Source organism: Notothenia rossii, assembly GCF_949606895.1.
Source record: "Notothenia rossii genome assembly, chromosome: 9".
Lineage (NCBI taxonomy): Eukaryota > Metazoa > Chordata > Actinopteri > Perciformes > Nototheniidae > Notothenia > Notothenia rossii.
In genome coordinates, this window is record NC_136907.1 from 20,700,629 (window position 1) to 20,727,511 (window position 26,883).

Below are 26,883 nucleotides of genomic sequence, written 5' to 3' on the forward strand. Positions count from 1 at the left end.
TCTTAGTTTGTTTATTTGTTAAAAATACTTAATTTAACTACATTTAGCCATGTTTAACACATTTTCTTTAACAATACTATTAATTAAGTTAACATTGATTGGCTTTTCAGTTTAAATAAGTTTAGTGAACATTTTTGAAACCATGGTTACACTATGATTTGTGAAATGAAGGTGGCTTTTACACCTCCCCCTCCAAAAAAATGAGTTAGTTATGTTATTTAAGTTTAGTCGAATGTCTTTTATCCCGTTAAAATAACCGTTTGAAAGAAATTGGACGATACGGAGCCCTCTATAGTCCTGGAACACAGAGTACCGTACTAACAAAGCCCTCAGACAACCCTCAGTGTCCCACCATGCAACACTGAGCTAGCAGCTAACCACCACATTTGACCCTGTGTGTGCCATGAGATGAATTAGACATCCGGGCTGTGTGTATGGAAGATGGCGACACTTATCCTCCCTGGTGAATGGATCAAAAACTGGGAAAAATCTGGAAAACACGAGTTGTGAGTATAGCTGAACTTCAACACAGTGCCAGGGGTTACCGTGGGTTAATAGCAGCTGACTGATATAAACCAACTAATAAAAAATGCGTAGCTAATATTGCAGTTGAGGCCAATCTTCTAAGTGTGGTCTGGGGCTAACAGAAGCGTTAACGTTAGCAAGCTACAAAAAAACGTTTCAAGTGGCTTGCTAACGTATATCCACGTCGTTATTTGGAAAATATTCGGATATTCTAAATATTTGCAACTAGACAGTATATACCCTTTTCTTGAAATGTAACTAGCTAACGTTACCTGCATGCTAGCAATTTTGCTAGCTTACGCTCTTGATTTGTAAACACTGGCTACCAACGCTAAGCTAGTTAGCACCAATGTAGCACACTCCCCAACTGCTTCGATAGATTCAGGATTTGTAATTGCATTGCATCTGATGCCAACAGTCATGTAGTTACTTGGCGTAATTTCCCAACACATAACAGAGAACAGGTGGCGGATAAACACTTTATAGCCATATAGAGTTGTGCACAGTAATGTTGAAGTAATCAAGTGGAGGGAAACGACTAATCTTGACATAACGCTATAGCAGTTAGCGAGCGTTAGCTGCAACATTAGCAACGGTGTCTGATGTCTTGTTGGATGTTGTTTTGCATATGCATGGCAGCATGAAAACTAAATATGCCATTTCATGTTTTTATTCGAACTTATGTTCAGAAAGACTCACACTTAACCTTGTTAGCTAACGTTTACTTTAATATAGATAATTGTGTACCCCATCAGTTAGCTTACGTATTGACCATGGTATGACGTTAGTTAACTCAAATCTCGATACAAAGTTATGCAATTTGTGCTAACTATCAGCCAGCATTAACTTTATGGGCACAGCGGGAAAACCACCAACCCATCCTAAGGCAGCACCATGGATGCTCGCCCTAACAACACCTGGCAATCAAAACTTATGAGAAAATTGTCCTGTAGCTATATGATTGTGTTATAAGGGGAAATGTCGCCCCTAAAGACTCTCTCTATTTTTCTTGAGCTAATCTTTAATGTAAAGGCGGAGACACTAAAGGTGCCTATCCACAGTGCAACCTACTATAAGTTGTAGGCCTTGAATCTTAAAGTAGGGCCTGCAGTAGGATGCACCAACTCAAACTACTCAATTGTTAGTCGTGTATCTAACAATTTTGTATTTAGCAATTCATTTTTGATACTTTATTGAGATATGCAACAAATAATCAATTGTAAAACATACGAATTGAGATGTACAATATTCTCCCTCATGCACATTCTCAGCTGCTGGGCAGAGCTGAGATGCACCTGTAAAGTAATCCAGTAGCCACAAAACATGCTTAATAAATGTTATGTTGAGGAAATACTTTTTACCTTCATATAAAACTATTAAATAATTTCACAATAAGTGTGTGTCTATTTGAGCACCTCTGTTTTAAATCCTCAAGTTGGAGGGTCATTGTTAAAGGTCCCATGTCAGCAAAGCCCCACGGACTCCCTATCTCTTGAAGGATCTCACCCTATTCCTACCATCATTATTGCAGGAGGCCAGTGGAAGGCCATTTTCCATATGCTGATTAAAGAAGGGTCACATTGTTTATTTTTTTACCAACTATTTTCCAAGTTAAATTGTGTTTTTTTTTTTTTTATCACAACCATTCTAACAATATAGTGATATTAATCATTAGTGCTATTTAATCATTGTGATTACCAGAGTCAAAGTCTGTTGTACCTTTTTACCTAAAGAGGTTAAAATGACTTCACATGCATATGAACCGCTCTGTTTGACCTCAGGTTCCTGACACACAGCTGTCAGTTTGTTGGTGTTGAGCATCTCAGACAGGGCGATACATGAATAGTAGATCTCTAGCAGCATTAGTTTTTTTGTGGAAGCCATTGAGGCGGCACATCATATCTGATCATTGGCCTTTGCTAGTTCTTTGAGGCTTTGAGTATTATCTTTTCAGGAATTCATTTAATATGCTAAGAAAAAAAAAAGTTAAAAGTTTAATTATATACATTGTGTTAACTAAAGGAAGATTCAATGGCTATGGTTTTTCATGTCTGTGTTATCTAACTGACCAGAATTTTTCATTGTTCTTTCATAGTGTACAACTCTGCAAAGGCCTTACAGAGAAAACAGACCATGGAAGTGAGGTTAGAGGTAAGTTGACATTTGAAAATGACCTCAATTCTGTAACACACTTGTTTTTAGTTTGTCTTTCAATGTATCTTAACGTCCCTGTTTTAAAGACACTCATGGAAATGGTGGTACTTTGATTTGGAAAACAAATAATTTAAACAAATGCGTTTAAGTTAAACATAAAATATATAAAAGAAAAGTTGAAATATAACCTTTGTAATAAATGTAAGGTTGGATTGTATATGTTGGAAAAGGCTGTGGTGAAAGTAGATATGTATGGGTCTAATGATGCACAAATATCTGCAATCTGTAAATGAGCACAACTTTGTTCATTATAATCACAGGCCGTTTTTTTGCATCTGAGGGAACCCTTACATAATTTATCACCCTAATTAGGTACAAGTAAATCTCCTATAAAGAATATTCTCTTCCATTAAATAATTATTTATAGCAGTGATAAATGCCTCCAAAAGCTTGGTAGTTTGGCAGTTTTTCCTCAGAACTTTAATTTCCCTATACATTGCTAATACACAACACATTATTGTTTTATTTTCCAGTTTCTAAAAATACTGTGCTGTTGCAGATACCTTTTTTTAAAATATCATTAATATATTGTTATGTCATAGTATAATATTATATTATGCAATTACAGTCAAGCCGTGACTTGCATATTTGTTGTTGTTGAATGACACCACACCACATCTTTGTTCTTGGACAACTATACACTTAAGCGTTAATGCAAAGTGGGATGTTTTGGATCATAATGCAGGCACACATGAAAATGAAGTTGTTTTACAAAGCATTTGTTATGAAAACCTATCCATGGCAATGCAAATCTGTTCTCTACTGCCTTTCTGTTAATGGACGATGCTTCAGTGACATTCAAATGTTTTGGCTTGACTTGCAAAGATGAACAAATTCAGCGTCTATTTTTACCTAGCCACAACAAACCTATCCACTTATATTTGATATCAAAGAGTGTTTTCCTGTCAGATCTGTCAGCTCAGTTTAAGATGAACTGTGTCTGGTCTGTTTCCCCCGCAGACATACAGGCTGCCTTATACGAGCTCTGCTGGCAGGTTGTACAGGGGAACCTGAAGTTGGATCTTGCAACCAGCGTCCTTGGGGAGATGATGGTACAAATGCTATTTTTGTTTCAGTGTTAAAACAATGTCAAACACACAGAATTATCTATGCTGTTATTTGAAGACACACAGCTTTTCTTCCTTCTTCTTATCTTGCTTTTATTCCATCTTAATTATTCCCTGCATGTGTATTATTATTTTTTTCAGGAACTCCGAGATGACATGCCATCAATTTTAGCAGATGTTTTCAGCATACTAGGTAAATCCAGGTTTTTATTTTAAAAATTGAATTATTCTGAAGTACTGCATTACACTTAAGTCTAAAGTAGTACGTATAATAAAAAGCTATTAATGTTGCAAACTTGTCAGACTCGTTTTAATGTTTTTCTTAATTATATTCTTCACAGATTTAGAGACTAGTGCACTGGAAGAAAAAATCAAACGTGAACATTACACGTCACTTGTGGGAGCATGTTTGGTAAGAATAACATCCAATGTTTTAATATATTTGACACTTCATGCAGACTAGAATACTAGACTACCTGAAAAAAATGGTATGATCAAAATACGAGGGCTTTTATGATTATGCATTTCTCTTCATTGGCACTGTTGCAACACAGTTACACACTGAATGGGTTATAGTTTGACCCAGGTGCGTAATGAGACTGCCTGATTAAATAACAACTAAAACAAATAAATAAGCAACTTGATATCTTTTTATTTACAGTTTTTTGTTCCGGAGGTCATCCTGAAAGAGCGGCTGGATCCAGAAACCCTTGAATCTCTGGGACTTATAAAACAAGCTCATCAGTTCAACCAGAAGATTGTTAAAATCAAGACTAAACTATTGTGAGTCGAGTGCACAATTAAGTACAGATGCAGACATACGTAAATACAAAATGTGCTTTTCAACTTTTTGGTTAAACCTGTGTTTCTTCTCATCAGTTACAAGCAACAGAAGTTTAACTTGCTACGGGAGGAGAACGAGGGCTACGCTAAACTAATCACCGAGCTCGGCCAAGACCTGTCGGGCAGCATCACCAGCCACCTCGTCCTGGAGAGCATCAAGTCCCTCATAGGTATCTGACCTGTCTCTTTCAGGATGACTTAATTGAATGTGGTTCTACTTTGTCTTGATTGATTTGAATCTCTTTCCCTCTGATCACCTAGATTTAACTTTGACTCCGATATGTCAGTGTGTTGCATGGCACCTGTTTTTTCACAGAGATGTCACTCCTGCCAAGAAAAAGCTGATACTCCCCCTTATACTTTAGATTTGGAGGACTCTGGTCCAGAAGCACAGAGGACAAAAGAATAACCTGTTTTTCTTTTTGAATCCCCTCGTGACTCACTGTTTTCTAGAGATGTTAAGATTCACCGATTCGCATCGGTGCACCGGCATAAACGTTCAAGATGCGAGTGCACGAGTTAAATCACTCAGTGAGGTGTTCTGTCAGTGAGAGTGTTGTTTACTTTACAGCAGCCTGTGACGGCCAATCATAGTTTAAACGTCTTCCTTACTGTAAGCAGTTATGATAGAGCTTCTTGTGAAAGGTTATTCTTTATTGTTCCTATAGAAACCACTGCTTTCTGCTCACTGGTGAGTTAGCCGATGGATGAGTGTTAAGCACATCAGGCTGGCAGCTGTATGGGCATTGCACTATGGCAGTTGTTATTTGCACATTGTTAATCATGGGCAATGCATCCTTAAATAGTTTAACTGTGAGGTGTTATACAATTGTACTGTACTCTGGAGAGTTTTTTAAGGTAAAAAAGGGGAAAAAGCATGATGGGATGCGCAGTACTAGTAGAGAGAACCAAATATGTAAAGCACTTTTTTGTTAATGTATAATTTGCTGCATATAAGGAATAAAACAAAAATCCTCTGTTGTACCATATTGAAGTATCATGATTTTGCATCGTGTTGAATCGCATCGTATTGCCCCGAATCGCATAATGTTGAATCAAATCGTATCGAACTGTATCGCAACAGTGGTGTATCGTATCGTATCGCATCGCATCGCCTGGTCTTTGAAATTTATCGTATCGTGGCAACGTATCGAGATGCGCATCCATAAGCCTCAGTGATGGAGATGCACATCCCTGCTGTTTTCTGATGGATCTGTTTTTTTCCCTGCAGGATGTTTCAACCTGGACCCTAATCGTGTCCTGGACATAATCCTAGAGGTGTACGAGAGCCGATCTGACCAGGATGAGTTCTTCCTGTCTCTCATCAAGTCCTACATGTGTGAGCCACTGACCCTTTGCCACATCCTGGGCTTCAAGTTCAAATTTTACCAGGTAAGAATTACAAGAATGTGTTAATAAATGTGCTGTGCTCTACTGGGCTAGAATGTGCTCAATAGCATAAAATGCCTCATATTTATTTTCTCGTCTGCTTTTGTCTTTCTAAACAATGCCAAACAATAATAATCATTGCATTAGTCCAATTTCTTAAAAAAAAAAACTTGTATTAGATTTTCTAATGGTAATAATGAATTATATTTTGTCTTTATTCAGGAGCCCAATGAGGAAACCCCAAAGTCACTTTATCACATTGCTGCTGCTCTGCTTCACCATAACCTGATAGAGCTGGAAGATCTCTACGTACATGTAAGAAAGAGGAGCAGATCTATAGTTTATATATCTAGAACTCATTTGTTTTTTTACTTAAATATTTGGTCTTTCGTTGCCTCTCTTGTCATTCTAGCTTATGCCAGTAGATGCCACCATCGTAGAGGAACACAAACGGGATATCACAGAGGCCAAACAGATTGCCCGCAAGCTGGTCATGGTGGTGTTGCCCTCGGAGAAAAGTGAAGACAAAGACAAGGAGAAAGAAAAGGAGGAGGAGAAGAATGACAAGGTATCAAAGCATGTGAAAATATAAGCCTGTTCTGGAGGAATGGATGGATATGTAGTGGCTCTGCTGTGACTGCTTTACTTAATCCTTGACATTAAAAAGTACAAAGGCACTCAGTTGCTGCTCTTTTTCTGTGCTCACAGCCCCCTGATAACCAGAAGCTCGGTCTGCTTGAGGCGCTTCTACGGATTGGAGACTGGCACCACGCCCAGAGTATTATGGACCAGATGCCGTCCTTCTACGCTACATCTCACAAAGCCATCGCGCTGGCACTCTGCCAGCTTGTGCACCTGACTGTGGACCCTCTTTACAGGAGGTACTGACTTTTCATATTTCACCTTCTGCGCAGTATGTGTTGTCTGACCAGAAAGCATGCACAATTACCTCTTGTCACGAGCTGGAGCTTTCAACTTCTACCAATGCCAACATTTTATGAATGCAAATAAGAAAGCTACAAAAAGAAAATGCAGGCTCTGACAAACAGGTCTGTTCTTCGCAGGTCGGGCCTCCCTAAAGGGGCAAAGGGGCGTGTAATTCACCCACTGAGGAATAAGCGGGCCCCTCGGCCTGCAGAGAACTTCGAGGACCTGCGCAGGGACACATTCAGCATGATGTGCTACCTGGGCCCGCACCTCTCCCACGACGCTATCCTCTTCGCCAAGATCGTGCGTCTGGGCAAGGGCTTCATGAAGGAGGTGTATAAGTGTCACCACAAAAATGTTACATCTGCACTCAAGCCTACATCTCCTTTTATCAAAACTCATATTCTGTGTTGTTTTCTTCCCAGTACCAAATTGAAAACAGACCTGATGCCCGAGAGAAAATGGTAGGTTGAAAACCAATATCTGACTAACGCTGCTACAAAAAGAGAACTGTAGATACGCATTATAATATATGCACACATGGATGTGACAGGTGGTCATTTTGACTTCAAGGACCCAAGTCATGTTGACTTTTTGCCCTTTTGCAGGAAACTCTATTGAGTTGTTTCCTGTGCATTGCAGACCAGGTGCTACTCCCTTCTCTTTCTCTGATGGAGTGTAATGCTTGCATGTCTGAGGAAGTGTGGGGTCTCTTCAAACTCTTTCCCTACCAGCACAGGTGAGACACACACACACACACACACACACACACACACACACACACACACACACACACACACACACACACACACACACACACACACACACACACACACACACACACAGTCACAGTCACACACACAGTCTCACTCTGCATGTGGCTCTGTTTAATTAAGCTGTCGGATAGTAAACCCTCAGGCACCGCTCCAGGATGCTGTTTACTAGCTGGCAAGGAGTAGGGCACACAATCACACTGAGCTCATCAAGCCGTGCTTCGTAGCTTGAAATGTGTGTTTAGCAGACCATCTTTCCTGCTCTCGCACAACGTTAGAATTCTTTTTTTGGGGTCTAAATACCTTAGTACATCACTGATGAGCAATGACAATCCACAACCAAAAAGGTTAAGCTTTCTTTTAGTTTTCTGTGTAATTTTGTCACAGCTAATAACATGATTATTTACTAATTACAGCAGCACTTTGTAGATTATACAAGACCATGTCAATGCTGTCAAAGCAAAGGTTTATTGTCAAGTTAAACTGGACATGTAGTGCAGTTAATTTATCCTCTAGCAGTGTCTTGTGTATTACAGGGTTCCCGCGGGGTCTTAAGAAGTCTTAAAAAGTCTTAAATTTGATAATCTGAATTTAAGGCCTTAAAAAGGTCTTAAATATGACCAAAAAAATAAGAAAGGTCTTAAATATGATTTTTAGAAGGTCTTAAAAATGATCGGATTTGAAAGGTACTTCTGTGTTGCGATAGCGTCTAAATGTGTTTTGGGGGAAATGTCCGGGCTGCAAAGTAACCAGTACGGTAAGAGCCTTTCAGTTCCCCCCAACAATTTGTTTTGAATTAAATCAACATGGAACCAGTAATCACTAACTTTGTTTCCCCCGGCCCCTTATTGGAGAACACCCAGCTAGTAACCTAGCAACCAAGCTTCAGCGGCAGTCAGAAACTCATGTATCTTCGAATCTACTTACAAATTAATATGGGGAAGTGTCAGTTCAACCGTATTTGGTTGGAAAACATCTAATTTGGTGCTTGATTGAAACCAGTGGAGGGGAACGTGTTTGAAGCCCGCTGCACCTTTTGCAAAAATAAATTTGCGTTTGTTTTGCTAATGTAGCGTTAGCTAGTGCAGCGTTAGCTAGTTCAGCAGCTCCCGCAACAACACCGGGGGACCTCCGGGCGACGTTTGGGTCTACGTCAACCCTAAAAGCGTAGGTGCTGTAGACGCTAAATACCGTAGCTATACACCAATCATACAACAGCAACGATGAAATAGTGTAGCCAAGGCAGCAGAACTCTGAATATAGCTCTTGTTACACACACACACACACACACACACACACACACACACACACACACACACACACACACACACACACACACACACACACACACACACACACACACACACACACACACACACACACACACACACACACACACACACACACACACACACACACACACACACACACTAGGGCTGCTCAATTATGGCAATAATCACGATTAAGTTGGTCAATAATTAATATCGTGATTATTAAATACGATTATTCATTCACTTTGAAAACATCCATTTATTGAACTTTAAAACAAATAATAATTTGAACAATATATTTTTAACTGTTGATTACCCTGAACGTATAATTCAACTGAAAAACCAATACAAAAATTAATTAAATAAATGATATATTTAAATAAATATCAAAAATAATAAATACCAATAAACAAGATCAACAAATATTTTGGAGCGCACTTCCACAAGCTACTAAATATATATAAATATGATAAATAAATTAGACTAAAATTAATTAGTTCAAATATGTTGTAGTGCACTGTCACAACCTAGCAAAGCAAAATAATCGTTTTTTTCGATTATGTTGTTTTCGTAATTGTGGCAGGCCAAAATCGTAATCGCGATTTAAAATACGATTAATTGCACAGCCCTAACACAGACACACACACACACACACACACACACACACACACACACACACAGACACACACTTTTCGTCTGAAAAACGCTCAGACAGTTCTGTGCTGTTATGCTGTTATGTTCAGTCATTGTTCTTATGTTGAACATGAATACATTTACTTACATTTAAGTAATTATGGGACGTATTTCTTCTTTCATATCAATTTTCCTTCATACTTTATTGCCGTGAAATAGGTCTTAAATTCTATTCAAAGTGGTCTTAAAAAGGTCTTAAAAAGTCTTACATTTGAGTTGGCGAAACCGGCAGGAACCCTGTATTATCCAGTTGTTTTCTCTTTGTGCTGAATTTGAATGCATCTCGCTTTTAAATTCCTTTACATCGCCTTTCTCAAAATATGACACACAGCAAATGATTTGATGTGTTTTCAGTTAAAGGTCCCATGTCATGGCCATTTTCACTGATCATAATTCCATTGTTGAGGTCTACTAGAATAGATTTATATTGTGCAATTTTCCAAAATCACTTTGGTTTCTCATACAGCATCTCTGTAAACTATGTGTATTGAATTTCACTCTCTGCCTTTAACGGCTCGTTGTAGCTTCAGTAGCTCCAGCCCCCACTCTCCCTGTGAGCACAGTTTGCTCTGATTGGTCGGGACGTTGTGAATCGCGCTGAGCTCCGTGGAGGTGTGGTTTCCTTGTTTAGCGAAACACAGCCAAACTCACCCTGAGCACACACAAAGTCACAGCCGAAGTAAAAACAATAAGTGTGGCTTGATATTGAGTAAGAAAAAGGTTGATAAACGCTGTGAGAATGGGTCTGCAGAGAGAACTTCGCCGCAATCCCAACTGTCTGTTATCAGCCTGCAGCCAGGGAGGAGAAATCAGCAGAGCTGCATGTACTGAGTGTGTGTGTGGATTGTAGGGGTGCAACAACTAATCGACTTAATCGATTCAAATCGATGACCAAAGTAGTTGGCAACTAATTCAGTCGTCGATTCGTTGGTGACGTCATCACATGTGTTCTACACCCCGTTAAGCTCCAACTTTATCGCTCTTTTTTATCAGTACAGGAGACATTTAAAACATATGTCATATGTATTATTGCTACATAAACATTATATCACAGTCTTAGTGTCGCCAACTCCGTTTCTAATATGCAATATGACTACAAAATGCGTCTATAATGTATTTTCAATCTTCCCAATTCAGGCGAGAGATCTCTCCCCCGCCTGCTTGCGAGGGGGCGGGGCAGTTTACATACACACGCAGCTGCTACATGCATGCAACACACACGGAGGAGATGGCGGAGAGAACGCGCTCCGAGGTTTGGTTAAACTTTAGCCGTCTCGATGTGGACAATGCTCGTTACCAAAAGGGCAATAACAGTTTATCATGTAAGGGCGGTAACACGAGCAAACATTTAGCAAAAGTGCTCCACATCCAGACGGAGAAATGCACCGGGTTCGAAAGTCTTTCTAGTAGCTCTGTAGCCCCGTCCACGAGTAACGTTTCCACGTCAGGTGTTTTGTATGCTAGCAGCAACACACAGAGTTAACTCAGTTATAAAAACATAGGTTAATGATTAGAGTTAACTGAGTTATTTTTTTTTTTTAAGTTTCAGCTATTCTGTTTACAGTTCTGTCATCACATTATTTAATATGATTTGTTAAAACATTGTTGTTTCTTTTGATGTGAAATATTATGCATTTAATTAAAATAAAACGCAATGTTAGTTTTGTTCACAATTTGTTTAGTTAGTTTACCTTATTTCATGTCAAAAGAACCGTTAATACTATCGGTAAAAGGACCGGATCGATAAGCAGTATCGATATAAGTAGTAGTACAGTTAAAACCTTAACGATCCGAATAATCGATTAATCGTTTCATTAATCGATAGATTAATCGATTATCAAATTAGTCGTTTGTTGCAGCCCTAGTGGATTGGTCAATTTGGACCAATCAGCGGGGGCTTAACGTAACGGCTCCGCGGACATAAATGTAACGGCTCCACGGATTGGCCCATTTAGTTCCGGGTACGTGCTTTCGTAAGAATCAAATGGAGGATGACGTTTCACCAACGAGGCGTTTTGGGTAGATATTTTCTGTTTTAGAGTTTTACTCGCTACAGGGTGTACTTTAAGGGTTTTGACACTGCAGACCGTTTACATGCATAAAAACCTTGATAACACACAAGGGGACGGGTAATAACCGGAAAAGCATGACATGGGAGCTTTTAAGGAGTTTTTTTTTTAACTGACTGCAAATGAGGTGGAAATTAACATGCCAGCTGCCATGAAGAAAGTCTGTGGATTTATTATACTGCAAAGTGCCTTATTCTGAATGCTTTAGAGCCAGGCCTTCTGTTTATTGTGCTTCCTCTATCTTTGCTCAGGTACCGGTTATATGGACAGTGGAAGAATGAGACGTACACAAGCCACCCACTGTTGGTTAAAGTCAAAGCTACGACTGTGGAAAGGGCCAAATACATCATGAAGTAAGTTGTTTTGCAGATCCCAGTGTACCATCATTGACCCATCGTCTGTCTTTGTGTAGCTTCGGTTATCTTCTGCTGTGTCTCCAATCCAAACACGGGGCTGTGTGCTTCCCATTTAGTGTCTGGTTGTTTAAAATATGTAGCTATTAGTTTCCCCAGCCTTCCTGCTCTGTTCAGCAGACCGGTGCTTTACTTGGAAAAGAGAAAGTAAACCTTGAATTTATGGGCCGCCTTTCCTATCCATTCAGTTTGCTGGTCCTCGCATAGTGACACATTTTGGACAATAAATTCAGCTCTCAAAACAACACTATCAGCAGAAATTCGCTATCATCAGTACATCAAGACCATTTCTTCATTGTTGTTGTTTTCTAGTCCTTCTGTGGGACAGCCACTGAATTTGCCAGATCATTCTACTTGCAGACAATTTAGCAGCAAATAGCAAAACTATTAGTATCATATTGAAATTCTTAAATAATCTACCGGTAATTAAATCAAAAGTCACTCAATTGGTTTGACTTGATTGAATAGTAAAGACATGTCTTAATGAACCACCAGACAAAGAGACAGTTTCATCTCCATGAGACCATTAAACACCCAAGCTTGCACTATTAGTAATGTTGTTTTTTAATGTTTATTCTTTTATGTCTTCTAAATTGCTGATGATACTGTTGAGGAACCTGCGATCTAAGTTTTCATACATTACATAATTAAACCCTAATTTTGTATATGTTAGGACAATAACCCTTTGAATCTTTGAATCTAATGTTTTTTTTCACCATCCCTCCTAAGCTAAGATGTATACAAAATAGCAGTTTAGTCAAACAACACACAGACACAAAAATGTGACTTGCAAACCTGTGTTTCTGTGCTGGTGAAGTTATTATTCTAACACTGTTCTGCCTTTGAAGAAATCAGTGACTTTTATCTTGAACTGACAACCGTAACAGCATTTCCCAATTACTGTGAAGCTCACAGAAGTGCCAGTCTTGGCTAACAGCGCTTTCTGCATTGTCTTGTTTTTAATCTCCTGTTTTTCTCCCCAGGCGTTTGACCAAAGAGAATGTGAAACAATCTGGAAGGCAGATTGGAAAGCTGAGCCATAGCAATCCCACCATCCTCTTTGATTATGTGAGTTTATTTTTCTATGACTTGTCTATTTAAGTAGCATTTAGAATAAACAGCATACGAAGACAGCTTTGGCCAGAGACAAATAATCAGTGTTTAACAGCATGTGCTCCATATGGCTAATGCATTTTCTGGTTATATATCAAGCTGAATGGATCAAAATAAATGACTATAATATTATTATTAAGTGTCCATCAATGTCCAATTGTATTTGTAGAAGTTCTAAGAAATGCAATTACAATATTGAAGATGCACAAATGAACATTGTTTTAATATAAATAATCTTGGTAAATGCAGAATTCGTAGGACAGTTTTAGATTGGTCGATCTTTTTGACCAAATCCGCAACCAACTTGAGCAGTTATTCCCAAAACGACTCCCCAGAAATTCTCTTTTCTACCCTGATCTGTGGATCTGTGCACATGAACTAAAAGGATGTGCGATGTGTTTGGCCTCTCAGTCACGTAAAGGGATAGTGTCTGTTGTAATGTGTTCCCCTGTAGTTACTGATGTGTTCTCCTCTCCTCTTTCCTGTTATACATCAGATGCTGTCTCAGATCCAATGGTACGACAACCTCATCGTTCCAGTGGTGGACTCCTTGAAATACCTCACATCCCTCAACTACGATGTCTTGGCCTGTATCCTTGTGTGTGTGTGTGTGTGTGTGTGTGTGTGTGTGTGTGTGTGTGTGTGTGTGTGTGTGTGTGTGTGTGTGTGTGTGTGTGTGTGTGTGTGTGTGTGTGTGTGTGTGTGTGTGTGTGTGTGTGTGTGTGTGTGTGTGTGTGTGTGTGTGTGTGTGTGTGTGTGTGTGTGTGTGTGTGTGTGTGTGTGTGTGTGTGTGTGTGTGTGTGTGTGTGTGTGTGTGTGTGTGTGTGTGTGTGTGGTTAATGTGAAGGTCTTCTTTCCATTTTCGATGTTGTTTTACTTAACTCTGCCTTAAGATTGCATCATTGAGGCTCTGGCTAATCCTGAGAAAGAGAAGATGAAGCACGACGACACCACAATCTCCTCGTGGCTTCAGAGTAAGTGGCTTCACACTTGGCTTCCAGCAGTCACATCATGTATTTGCTTACAAAGGAGAGAATCTGACGTACACCTCTTTGTCTTTTTAACCCAGGCTTGGCAAGTCTGTGTGGAGCCGTGTTCAGAAAATACCCCATTGAGTTGGCTGGCCTTCTTCAGTATGTCACCAATCAGCTGAAAGCAGGGAAGAGGTAAGAAGCTCCAAACGATAAATAACAGGGTGACCGGTTTGCATTGGTTTTATATTATACCTTTGTGTTGGGAAGAGTACAAAGTGGTTTTATACACCCCATGCCTGACTATTGCTTCAATACGTCCCTCGTCTTTCTGCAGTTTTGACCTGTTGATTCTGAAAGAGGTGGTGCAGAAAATGGCTGGCATCGAGATCACAGACGAGATGACCTCAGAGCAGTTAGAGGCCATGACCGGAGGAGAGCAACTCAAAGCTGAGGTAAATGGACTCGACTGCAGTTATCATATCTTGATGCAGTCTCCTGAGCAAGATATGTATGACTTACAGTGCTGAACCTTCCATCATTTATGTCTCTGTCAACAGGGTGGCTACTTTGGTCAGATCAGGAACACTAAGAAGTCGTCACAGCGTCTGAAGGATGCGCTGCTGGACCACGAGTTGGCCCTGCCTCTTTGTTTACTCATGGCCCAGCAGCGAAATGGTGTGGTTTTCTTAGAGAGTGGCGAGAAACATCTTAAACTTGTTGGCCACCTCTATGACCAGGTATGCAACCTTCTCTCAATATATTAATGTTGTTTTCTATGTTTTTCTTCCTAACCATTAAAAGTAGCTGAATTCATGCTCCACCCACCTTGTATCAGAACAATCTCTTTCTCTCCTGATTGTATTCTTTGTATTCCTGCAGTGTCATGACACGTTGGTGCAGTTTGGTGGATTTCTGGCCTCCAACCTGAGCACTGAGGACTACATCAAGCGGGTTCCCTCCATTGACATCCTTTGTAACAAGTTCCACACTCCCCATGACGCTGCCTTCTTCCTGTCTCGACCAATGTACGCCCATCAGATTCTGGTGAGTGAAACACTGCGTCAGAGCCCGGTTGTGCATTTCGTCCCGTTTCTGATATTTCTTCTTAATATTCAACACAATGATCAGGTATACATGTTGGTTAGATTTTAAATGTTGCGCTTCTGATTTGACTTTGACTATTCCACTCCCTAAAAGCTGAAACTATTTCAAATCAAGACAAGCACGAGTTTATTGATTTGGAGAAAATTGAGCCCTCATTTGAAGCTCTCTCCACACAGTCTAAATACGACGAGCTGAAGAAAGCAGAGAAGGGTAACCGGCAGCAGCAGAAGGTCCACAAGTACGTGGCAGCGTGTGAGACGGTGATGACTCCGGTGCATGAGGCCGTAATGTCCCTCCATCCGGCCAGGGTCTGGGACGACATCCGCCCTCAGTTCTACGCCACCTTCTGGTCCCTCACCATGTACGACCTGGCCGTGCCACATTCTGCCTACGACCGCGAGGTCAACAAGCTCAAGGTCCAGATCAAGGCCATCGAGGACAACTCCGAGATAGTGAGTACTTCAGACACAGCTGTTTCTAAAAGGCAACACAATTCATTCAATGCAAAGGAGTGCAAGATTCAGTGATTGTATAAGAAATGTAAAATATTCTGACAATTAGGGGTGCACCGAATGGGAAATTCTTGGCCAAAACCGATACCGAAAATAGGAAACAGTTGGCCGAAAGGCCGAAAATGATTAATATATATATATAATGTATACATTTTTTACCAATGTTGTTCAGCTACCTGATTATGGAAAAAGACATGATTATGGCAAAACTTAACTGAACTAATAATCACTATTATGGGTCCATAAAACATTTATTCAGCACTTTTGAATGCATACAGTACATTAATTCCAAGTCAAGTGCATTTTCTTTTCTCTGTAGGATAACTACAACAAAGTGCATTCAGAACAAAGCCAAGGTGCTTTAAAACTGCATAAACATCTAGGCCAGTAGGCCTACAACTAAATAGTGTAAATACAGACTGTAACAGCCAGGCCTTCAACAACAACAAATGCACCTATAAGTTTGGTAACGTGTTGTTGTGATGACGTAGTCAAAACGCGGCGACAAGCACGGCGCGCGACCATGCTCGCGGCTGGGTCACAGCCAACATGTCTGCCGCTTGGAGATATTTCAAAATATCAGGAAAGAGGCGCGGATTGCGATTTGTAAAACGTGTTCAGCTGACATTTCTCGAGGGGGTGTAACTGCAAAGACTTTCACCACTTCGGGATTACTCCACCACTTGAAATCAAAACACCCGGACAGATATGCGGAATATGATCAACGTAACCCTGTTCTCTGACATTCGGTGCTAAAACACTTTCGGCCGAAAGGGCCTTTTTAACCATTTTCGGCTGATAATTTTCGGTGGCCGAATATTCGGTGCATCCCTACTGACAATTGTATGTTGCTGTCAATGTATTTATTGTGTCAATATTATTTCATGCCAACGTAGCCCATGAATAAGAAAAAGAAGGAGAAGGAACGCTGCACCGCTCTGCAGGAGAAACTGCAGGAGGAGGAGAAGAAGCAGCTGGAGCACGTCCAAAGGGTTCTGCACCGCCTCAAGCTGGAGAAAGACAACTGGTTATTGGCCAGTAAGTATTCTGGTTTTGCTGCCAATGACACAATTGATGCATCTTACTCTGCGTATGGACCGTCTTCCACAATACTGTGAAGAAGACGGTCCTTCAATAAGAGCATGATTAGTCTTTGAAGTGCATTTATACACCTTAACACACATTCAGCCACATTAATTACAATGCGCAGGTCCGGTTCCTCCCGAAAAAAATATACAGCAATTAAATGAATGGTATTTAAAAGAATACTTCACCCACAAAATGACTTTGTTTATCAATCACTCGTGTTACCTTAAATTTGTACAAAAACGTGCTCACTACTTACTGAACACATACATTTTGTTTGTAAACGGATGTTCTGATATAGTTTTGCAATTCATCAAGAATTTTCTCCGTTTTTGTACTCATCATTCACCTTGGAGGCATGCAAGAAAAACAAAGTTTCCAAGAATTCAAAGTAACAAAGGGTGAGTAATTAATGTAAAAATGGTCATTTTGTGGGGGAAGTATTGCTTTAAGCTTCCAGAAGGACAGAACCAATGGCTAAAACATGTGGTTGTGCACAATGTTCATATATTTTACAAGCAAGAGAAGTTCAGTTACAGTCCAGACACAATAAGACTATTAATGTAGTTAAGGGACATCGAGGCAAGGCTGGTCATGTCATTTCCATGATCACAGTGCCGATGTAGGGGGTGAAACAAATGTCTGAATTTAAATTACCCATCTGTCTCTGTTATTAATACAACTTTAAATTCTTACTGACAGAATCCACAAAGAACGAGACCATAACAAAGTTCCTGCAGCTCTGCCTGTTCCCGCGCTGCATCTTCTCCTCCATCGACGCCGTGTACTGCGCCCGCTTCGTGGAGCTGGTCCACCAGCAGAAGACGCCCAACTTCTGCACCCTCCTGTGCTACGACAGGGTAAGACGCGCATATATATATCTCCGTCTTACAATGAATGCAACTACAATTCATTTTCAAAGCAGTCTTCCTCAATTAGAAAGGAACAACATATTGACTATGTGGTTAGTAAAAGGACTGTAATCTGTGCAACAGAAGGAGAAGTGTCAATACTCTGATACTCAATATTTAGTGGTTTAACAACCCTAATAAAAGCCTAAAAGGGACCTTCAATAGCTGCTCGATCATTAAGACTATTTGAGTAACATTCAGTCAGACAGACTCCCAAGGAGTGCAGCTCTAGGATATTGAAAATCACCTCTTTGAGTTACTATCTGGCAAAATATATATAGACTTTGTGGCTTTTTTTGTATGCAACTCATTTTAAAGATGTTATTTATACCTTGTTTTGAAAGCGTACGCACTACATTGTGTCCCCCTGCAGGTGTTCTCAGCCATCATTTACACTGTGGCCAGCTGTACGGAGAACGAGTCTCACCGCTACGGACGCTTCCTCTGCTGCATGCTAGAGACGGTGACCCGTTGGCATAGCGACCGTGCGATCTATGAGAAGGTGTGCACCTCTTCCTGTTCTCACTTGCATGCATTTTCTTTTGCACTTTTCCTGGCCGATTCCAATATTTGGAAAGTCTGCCTATACCTTTTGTTCTTATCTTGACTCATAGTTTGTTTACTAATAAATGGTTTGTATTCTCTTCTGTTATTTTGTTATCAAACCCTGTTTTTGAAGTTACTCTAGGGCTTGTTTTGAAATGCTACACAGCTTCTGCCATCACACGGCATGTGTCTAAATCTGATATATCTGACCAGTGGCAGATCTATCGGTGCATCTCTACATGCAGCATTTTGTGCTTAACGAAGAGCTGGGAATTAAGTTGTTTCTTGTTTTTGTGTGATCATAGGAGTGTGTAAACTACCCTGGCTTCCTGACCATCTTCAGAGCTACAGGCTTTGACGGCGGGAACAAAGCAGACCAATTGGATTATGAGAACTTCAGGCATGTGGTGCACAAATGGCACTACATGCTGACTAAAGTGAGCTGCTCTTCCTTTTAAATATTTTTCTTCCATCTAGATATTGGCAGTTGAATTCCTATTGAAGGTGTGTTTTATGTTTAATCATGCCCTCTCTCTCCATCCAGGCCTCAGTTCACTGCCTGGAGACCGGAGACTACACCCACATCCGGAACATTCTCATCGTGCTCACCAAGATCCTGCCCTGCTACCCCAAAGTCCTGAACCTCGGGCAAGCGCTGGAATGCCGAGTCCACAAGATCTGCCTCGAGGAGAAGGACAAGAGGCCAGACCTCTATGCCTTAGCAATGGGGTAACACAGCGCTGTGTGCTGTTCAGCTCTCTGCGGAGCACTCTCTTTACTTTCTCTTTACTTCTTGAAGTTTTGTTAAAGATATCTATCCGGAGCCCTATGAGAGGATAGTGGTGACTTTGGCAAATGTTTGAGTTTCATTATGGTGGTCAGACAGTCTGTTGAAGTTTTTAACAATTAACAAGATGGCTGCCTGTGTGTTATATTTGTGTCTCTAGAGTGGACATCTTAGACCATTTTTCTACAGTCTATAGTTCAGCCTTTGAGTTTCGATCAACCGTTATACGGCAAGCCACTGCAAATCAGTATTACTTGATATTCTTAGATCTTTATTACATAGATACTGATCACGATGGGGGGCCGGGCTTCATTTACTGATTATCCTTGTCTCTTTTAAAAAGGGTATCTTTTTTTATGTGTCAACTTTTGTGTGTGCATTGTGCAAACCCTTTATGCATCTTGCAGTTATTCAGGTCGCTTGAAAAGCCACAAGGCGCACATGGTCCCTGAGAACGAGTTTCACCACAAGGAGCAGCCGGCGCGCAGTGCCACCCCCGCCAGCCTGCAGAACGGCCCCGGCAGCACGGGCAAGCCCGTCAGCGGGACCAGCAAGACCGATGAGGGGACGTCAGAGGAGGGTGGTGAGTGACCAGAACATGGATGCAGCACATAACCATTGAATTAATTCACTAATAAGGGACCAGATAGCATTCGTGCCACCATTCCTAATAAGCATGCCAGTAAAATGAATAGCTTGTGTGCTCATACAGTTGTTGATTTGATTCTGTGCAGATCGGGGCAAGGATAAAGCTCAGGGCACAACAAAGCCAGTGAACAAAGCCAACAGTGCAGCAGCCAAAGTGACCACCAGCAACGGGAACGGTGCTCTCAACAGGTAGTCATCCCAAGAGCTGCTTTCACACTTAACTACCACAATTTGTGTTTCTAAAAAGCATCAAACATACATTCAATCAGTCTGTTTATAAAACTATATTAGGATCAGCAGAGTCTTGTATGCAACCTTTCGAATGATGCATTTTGAACATTCATCCCTTTGCAGCACCAAAGCTGTCAAAGAACGGGACGACAAAGAGAAGAGCGGCAAGGAGAAAAAGGAGAAAAAGGAAAAGACAGCAGGCAGCACTCCTGAGACAAAGGCAGAGAGCCGTCGGGAGAAGCTGAGAGACGAGAGGCCAGGGAAGGAGGAGCGACCAGCACGTGAGGGTAAGGAAAAGACCCCCAAGGCAGACAGGGAGAAAGTGAAGGCCGAGGAGAAGAGCAGCAAAGACGACAAGGCCAAAGCCGGCAACGGGGAGCCTGCGGAGCCATCCAGGGAGCGAGACGCCACCAAGGAGTCCAAGAGCAAGGAGAAAGGAGAGCGGAGCGCTGTGACCGCGACCATCAAGTCACCGATTCCCAGATCAGAGTCAGCCGAATCTGAGAGGGGTAAGGGGCCTCGCTGGTTGTCAGTCCACACCTTTAACCCCTGTTGGACACTGTTGTTCTCTGTTGTGATACGACATAGAGTCTGATGCTGTGTCATCTCTTCACATTTCAGTCTGACCATGTACTCGCCCCCTACATCACTTCTGTCTGTCGCTGCTTTTTGTGAATGTTGAACGTGCAGCCCCATTAAAAACTTTGTTTTTGTCTTTCTAGATCACAAAAGACGAAAGCTCGACAGTCACTCTTCTCCGTCCCACTCCTCGTCTGTTAAGGTTAGTATGGCTTGAGGAAGGCTGTGCCAGTTTCTTCTCTATCTGCCGGAGCGTTCCCTGCCGTTGCACATTCCAGCAGCCCCTGAAGATCACCGAGGAGAGTTGTCATGCAGGCATCGCATCTGGAACCCCAACCAAATCCATGGGAGTTGGAAAGCATTCCATGGACATCAGCATAATATTTTGCAGAATTGGGAGAAAAAACCCCTCAAAGACTTAGCCAAGAGAATATTGTGTATATAGAGTATTTTCACATTGAAATATTTATCTATTTTTATATTAATGAAAGCAGTCAGTGTGCCTTGGGAAGAAAGAAGTTTTCTACGTGTTTCTATATTCCTTGTGGATTTTTTTTTTGCTTTTTGAGAATAATATCCTGAAGTAAAATGGCTTGCCAAATCAAGAGCTCTTTCTCCAGTGGCTGCTTTTTTCGTTGTTTTTTTTAACATCAGAAGCAGAGTTTTACTACTTGAAATTGTGCCCAAGATTTCCCCCCCGTTTTTGCGAGCTGAGAAGATATCCTGGTTAAAGAGATGTAAAGTGTTTTACTATTGCCGTCGAAGTCCCTGGGTCCTGCGCAGAGTCGAAAGGTGTCCAGCAGTCAGCTGATCGTCGGTCCCCCGTCTGTCCGTTTGTTAAAACGGCCTGCATGCTGCCGCTTCACGTCGCACGACGCCCCCCCAAGTCAGAGGTGCCGGCCCCCACAACGCTGCCCCCACAGCCTCCAGCCGTCAGCAGCATCAGTCGCACTACCTCCTGGCAAGCCACCAGCTGCTGAGATCAACTGAGAAAATGAATGTCGCAGTTTTGAATGAGCCAAAAATGCAGCTGAAAGTAAGCCTGCCCCTACAGAGAGAGAGAGAGAGAGAGAGAGTGAGGGAAAGAGCGGGTGAAGCCTGAAGCGTCTGGAGCGTTGCCCAATCCGCTGGGAGCTTGTGATGATAGGTCTTTATTGTACCCTTCTACCAGAGAAATAGGCCCTGTGTCTTATCCATTCCTGAACTGTAAGTGACAGCAACAGTTACCTATGTAGGGATGCAGCCAAGCACATAGGAATTAAGTGATTTACACACACGCAGACACACAGGCACACACACAGGCACACACACACACACATTAATCACAGCACTTGCACTTTAGATGTATTGAACACCAGCTGCGCTGTAGACTTCTCTATACGATGCGGTCTGATATCACAGACCTGTCTGTAGTGCTATGGCTAGCAGTAATCTCATACCTGCTCAGGGTTTTCTATTTTAGATATTGACATTCCAGATGTTGAGCTCATGAACTCTCCTTTATGTAATAACCTTGTCAAAGCCTTAGTCCTTGAAGGTCAGAGGTCAAGGGAGAAGTATGCTGTTGGTCCGGCCAACCCCCCCTGCCCCCTTCTTCCAACTCTACTGCTGTCTGACAACCTCCTTCCAAAACCCCCCCACCCCCCCACAGCTCATCTGTCATCTCCATTCATCCCCACAGGACAATAGCAACGAACCCAAGGACTCCACATCCAAGGTTTGCACCCACTCTGCACGTTCTTTACACTGTCTGTGTTCTGCTGCTGACCAAAAGTCATTTCAAATGTCTTTTCTCCACCTCGTGTTTTTGTATCCCCACTTTTTAAAAAGCACGGTATGGATTGATTCACATGTCAATATAAGCAATTTGTTGGTTGTAAAAACCAAATCAAGTAGTTAAGACTCCCACTTCACTACAAGCAAGCCCTTTCTAATATTACATATTCTCATTTTATTGAGTAGCTTACCTTTTAAGGTTCAAGATGAACTTTGACAGTTCAATAAAGCCAACTTGAACAATACAGAAAAACACCAGTTTTGGGTTTCTTCAGGTTGGTCACAATGTTGAACGTAATAGGGGTTTTGACACTTACAAACAGAAAAGTAAGATTATTTTCTACCAAAAAGACCTAATATTTAGTAGAGACAGTTCACTTCTCTGAACATCTTTACTTGATTCTGTTGGCCAGTGTCTATGTGAAATATGAATTCATGGTTTATTGTTGGACATTTTAAACTTTAAATCTGACAACATGACAAAAGCATTTCATTTTTCACTGAATGCTCTCCGTTATCATCACAGTCACATTTATTGTTAGACATCACTTTATCCCACATCAACATCTTTGCAACACGTTACTAAAACACAAACTGTACAGCTGTCTTTCATTATTTCGTCATTCATTATCATTACCCTGTTTTTTTAAATATAGTATGATACATTATTGACAACTGTGTAAAAATATATTTCAACTTATTATCACCTAGGATATTTAGTTATGCTGTGAATTGATTTAATCACGTATCCCCTGTTGAGTCCTGTTTCACAATCACAGTGGAATGAATACAATTCTTTATAATTGTTGAATCCTTAGTTTGAACACACGGGCATGTTGTGTTAAGGCGTATGCTTTTACAGCTTTATTTGTCCGATTTCTGTGTGAAACGTTGTCAGCTTAATCAATACTGTGTTTGCAAATGTATTTTAAATCTCGGTAATATTTATATGGTAGATATGTGAACGACAATATGTTACCGTTAAATATCTGGAACTGCTCAGATGAAATGGTCATCTTGTTCTTGGTTTGATGCAGAGTGTTTATTTGTAAAGCATTAAGATGAAGTGGCACTCTGTATAAATGCACTCCTGACAATATAACAACTGTTTCATTCTTCTCGTTCTGTTCATATATAATTGCCTCCGCAGCACCACGCCAACTACAACTCAGTATCCCGGTCCAAGAGCAGAGAGAGGGAGACGGAGAAGAAAGAGTCAGACGGCACACAGGGCCGCTCCAAAGAGAAGAAGGAAGAGAAGGAGCGCAAAGAGAGGAAGAGAGTCAGTACTGAACAGCAGCACGGCACCATGGGGACATGTTTTGGGGAAATGTCTTCCTTTGGACCTTTTTCCTCCTTTTTATAATCTTCTAAAGCCATTGTTCAGAGAGGATAGCGAGTAACTGTTTCATACAGCCTATGGCCAGGATGTCTTGTCCCCATCACTAATGTCCTGGTGTTTCTCTTTTAGGACCATCTTATCAATGAACGAGAGCCGAGCCTAGAGTCCAAGCGCAGAAAGGACGAGAACGGAACAAGTATGTTTCTTTTTGGACAAATCGGATGTAAACATTCGCCAGGCAAGTTCATTTGAACAAAACTAACTCAATCTTCTCTTCTCAGATTCTTCCAAAAACAGCAAGAGTGAGAGTCCTTCCTGCGACTCCCCGCTTTCCACTGAAAAAGAGAAGACCAAAAGATCCAAATCTTCCAGCAAAGAGAAGACGGACTCTGTGAAACCTGAGCGGACATCCTCCGGAGGCAAAAAGGTGTGTGAAGTGCATTATTACTGAAGAACCTGCAGTCCAATCGTCCCTCCTCTAAAAATGAGTCAACGTGCATTCTTAGAGCTTTTATTGTTAATGTAAATGAATGCTAATAATTCCTGCAGCTTTATTTCCATTACTTCTGTTTTCAATTCATACTTTGTTGTTTTCTTATTTAACAGGAGTCCAGGCACGATAAGGAGAAATCTGAAAAGAAGGAGAAGAGGGACAGCAGCGGGAAAGAAGAGAAAAAGCAATATCCTTAAACGTAAACCGCCATATATATCATTATTGAGTTATTTGTTCCGTGTGAATATTTTAAACTTAAAGGTATGGAGTCTTTTAAAATAGTATTTTTGTAACTTCACATGAACTGTGTTTGATGTATATAGCTAGTTGTTTTGAACACAATGTAAACATTTGCGATTGAACATGTGTTAAGCACAGCCACTCGGTGGGACACTAAAAGCATCCTGAGCAGTTACTGTCAGAGATGGCATCTCATGCTGAGTAGCATCGGGCAGCCTGCCGAGAGGACTGTGCAGAATCTGTGCACTTGTCCTCGGCCTATAACCATTCAATTTTCCTAATTTGAGCTTTTAACTGGAGGCACAGCTCTGTCTGGCTGTTACCGCAGCCCGTCCTGATCCCACATGCAGTGTGAGGAGAAGCAACCATGTCCCTCAGACTGTTGTTCAGCAGCCTGACTGCTTAAGGGCTCGACTTAGGTCTAGAACAAAGCTGATTTCTTTCTTTTTTTACCATCAAAAACACATTTCATTCTTTGGATTTATTTCCCTTAACTATCATACTCATAAATCCTCTGACAAGCACAGATAATGTGCACTGATCCATGGAGGTAAGACACATACACCGTCTTTGCACACAGCTCTCAATACGACCCCTCTCCGGTCAGTGTCTCACGTTTTCTCTCTCTGATCCCCAGCAGAACTGGAGAAGCTGTTTTTATCTGCGAGGCATCTGCAACACCCCCCCCCCCCCCACCCCGTGCTCTTGTTGGCTCGTACTCTCATTTCTGCCCGTGTTGTTTTGCTGTAAACTCCCAAGTGTTGTTAGCTGTAGTTATTTCAACTTACAGAGCACCTCATTTTGTTTCCATTTCAGTATAAAGTGAACCCACTGAAATGTTTTTGTTTTTATTATTCAGTACGGGCACAATGTGCTGCTCTATCACAATGTTATTATTCTGAGTAGAAACATGGTTACTGTATGGAATGATCTCTGGGTCATGTATTCAATAATCTCATGCTTGAAATATGTGTATTTTTTTGTACGTTGTCAGGCTTTGCTTTTTGCTCGTTTTAATGGAGTTAACATGCTTTCCATACTCACTTACCTCATATCCTTTCGAGATACTTAGATATTTTTTATTTATTTATCTCCAACTTTTAATCCGAGTTAGAACGTAGACGTAAGTGAGGAAAATGATACAAAGGACCAGTTTGTATATTGTGTACAATAATAAAGAGGATAACATGAAATTCACATCATGTTATTTCTTCTTATCTTTTCTTTTTTGATGTCCCTAAAGTCCTTTTGTGATTTTGTGTTAATCAGGTTTTTACATAATTTATAAAATGCCACTTCGACCTTGATTCAAATGTAGAGTTGTAAAGAAAAATCTGACAAAAACAATTCTGACACTCAGTACTCCAAATGTTTCAAAATGTCTTTTGGAGATTTTATCTGCTGTACTCAATGAGTGTAAGCTTTTTTTTAAAAACAATAAACGATAGTTTTCCTAGTGTGTCCCTTTGATATTGTCTCCTTCCTTTCCCTTCTTCCTTCCACAAACATCATTATCTAAAGAATATTTTTCAGTGGCTGTAATGCCATGAAAACATTCGTGTAGTTTGCCAACAATGTTAACAAAAACAAAAGGGAAAAAGACAACATAAAAATGATATAGTATATTTTGTCAAAAAAAGTTGAAAAATACAACCTAGTATAGTACTTTGAAAATGTAACAGGAAACGTAAAGTATAGTATGTCGAAAGAATCTGAAATCAACATAATGGTATGTTGAAAAAATATGTTAAAAAAACCACAGTAGGCCTATAGCGTGCCGAAAATTCAGAATGGTGTAGTATTTTGAAAAAATCTTAAAAACCGAAGAAGCATAGCCTATGTCGAACAATATTGATGGAAAAAACAGTATAGTATGACGAAAAACGTCATTGTACATTTTGTGGAAAATAACAGAAAACTAGACATAGAGTTCTTCGAAAATATCTAAAAAAAACCACCATATGTCAAGGATATTAGAAAAAAAGTCATACTATAGTTTGTTTAAATAATCGGAAAAAAGGATATAGTACGTCCACATTTGAGAGAAAATGTCAGTATGTCAAAGTTTGTCGAACATTTCTGAAATGCGACATTGCCTTGTTCACACCGGAGTACTTTTCCCACTTTAGTTCCGATATAGTTCCGAAATGTCGCGTTCACACCAAAAACAGCCGGAACTCAAATTAGTTCATGAGAACCTTTTTACCCCCTTTTCCGTCCCTGCTAGAGAGCAGGGACTCATGCTCTCATGCGGCTCTCTTGTGAGAAAAGAGCTATATTTCTGATTGGCTGGGCGGATTGCAAACCACGCCCCGTAAAACAAAAAAAAAGTGTTGTGAAGCCACCATTTTATTATC

The 26,883-nt window shown here is 40.8% G+C and overlaps 1 protein-coding gene across 5 annotated transcripts; it reads left to right on the top strand.

Annotated features, from left to right (window-relative positions):
• The first annotated feature begins 317 nt into the window (after positions 1-317).
• thoc2 (THO complex 2) lies at positions 318-25,987 on the top strand. 5 transcript variants are annotated; one of them, XM_079649886.1, is made up of 40 exons: positions 318-506; positions 2,621-2,676; positions 3,700-3,791; positions 3,948-3,999; positions 4,148-4,218; positions 4,468-4,589; positions 4,686-4,819; positions 5,881-6,041; positions 6,261-6,353; positions 6,451-6,606; positions 6,747-6,919; positions 7,103-7,298; positions 7,391-7,429; positions 7,574-7,704; positions 12,023-12,124; positions 13,168-13,252; positions 13,794-13,887; positions 14,191-14,271; positions 14,367-14,463; positions 14,606-14,723; positions 14,829-15,008; positions 15,151-15,315; positions 15,552-15,827; positions 16,784-16,925; positions 17,330-17,374; positions 17,676-17,833; positions 18,258-18,386; positions 18,736-18,867; positions 18,975-19,159; positions 19,625-19,800; positions 19,952-20,054; positions 20,220-20,605; positions 20,819-20,877; positions 22,357-22,392; positions 23,602-23,733; positions 23,923-23,989; positions 24,075-24,220; positions 24,400-24,473; positions 25,030-25,076; positions 25,164-25,987. In XM_079649886.1, the coding sequence occupies exons 1-39, from the start codon at positions 442-444 to the stop codon at positions 25,055-25,057; spliced, it is 4,737 nt and encodes a 1,578-aa protein (XP_079506012.1). In that variant the 5' UTR covers positions 318-441; the 3' UTR covers positions 25,058-25,076; positions 25,164-25,987. The 5 variants fall into 5 exon arrangements, with proteins under 5 accessions (XP_079506012.1, XP_079506014.1, XP_079506013.1 ...); XM_079649885.1 differs by having other exon boundaries at positions 319-506; positions 25,167-25,987; XM_079649888.1 differs by lacking the exon at positions 25,030-25,076 and having other exon boundaries at positions 24,400-24,485.
• The last annotated feature ends 896 nt before the right edge of the window (positions 25,988-26,883 follow it).

What these genes read in the sequence shown, in the direction of transcription:
- thoc2 (XM_079649886.1), top strand. Translation starts at nt 442, where the DNA reads ATGGCGACACTTATCCTCCCTGGTGAATGGATCAAAAACTGGGAAAAA. An exon ending in GCGTCCTTGGGGAGATGATG is followed by an intron (nt 3,792 to 3,947) that starts GTACAAATGCTA and finishes TATTTTTTTCAG; the next exon opens with GAACTCCGAGATGACATGCC. An exon ending in CCACCATCCTCTTTGATTAT is followed by an intron (nt 13,253 to 13,793) that starts GTGAGTTTATTT and finishes GTTATACATCAG; the next exon opens with ATGCTGTCTCAGATCCAATG.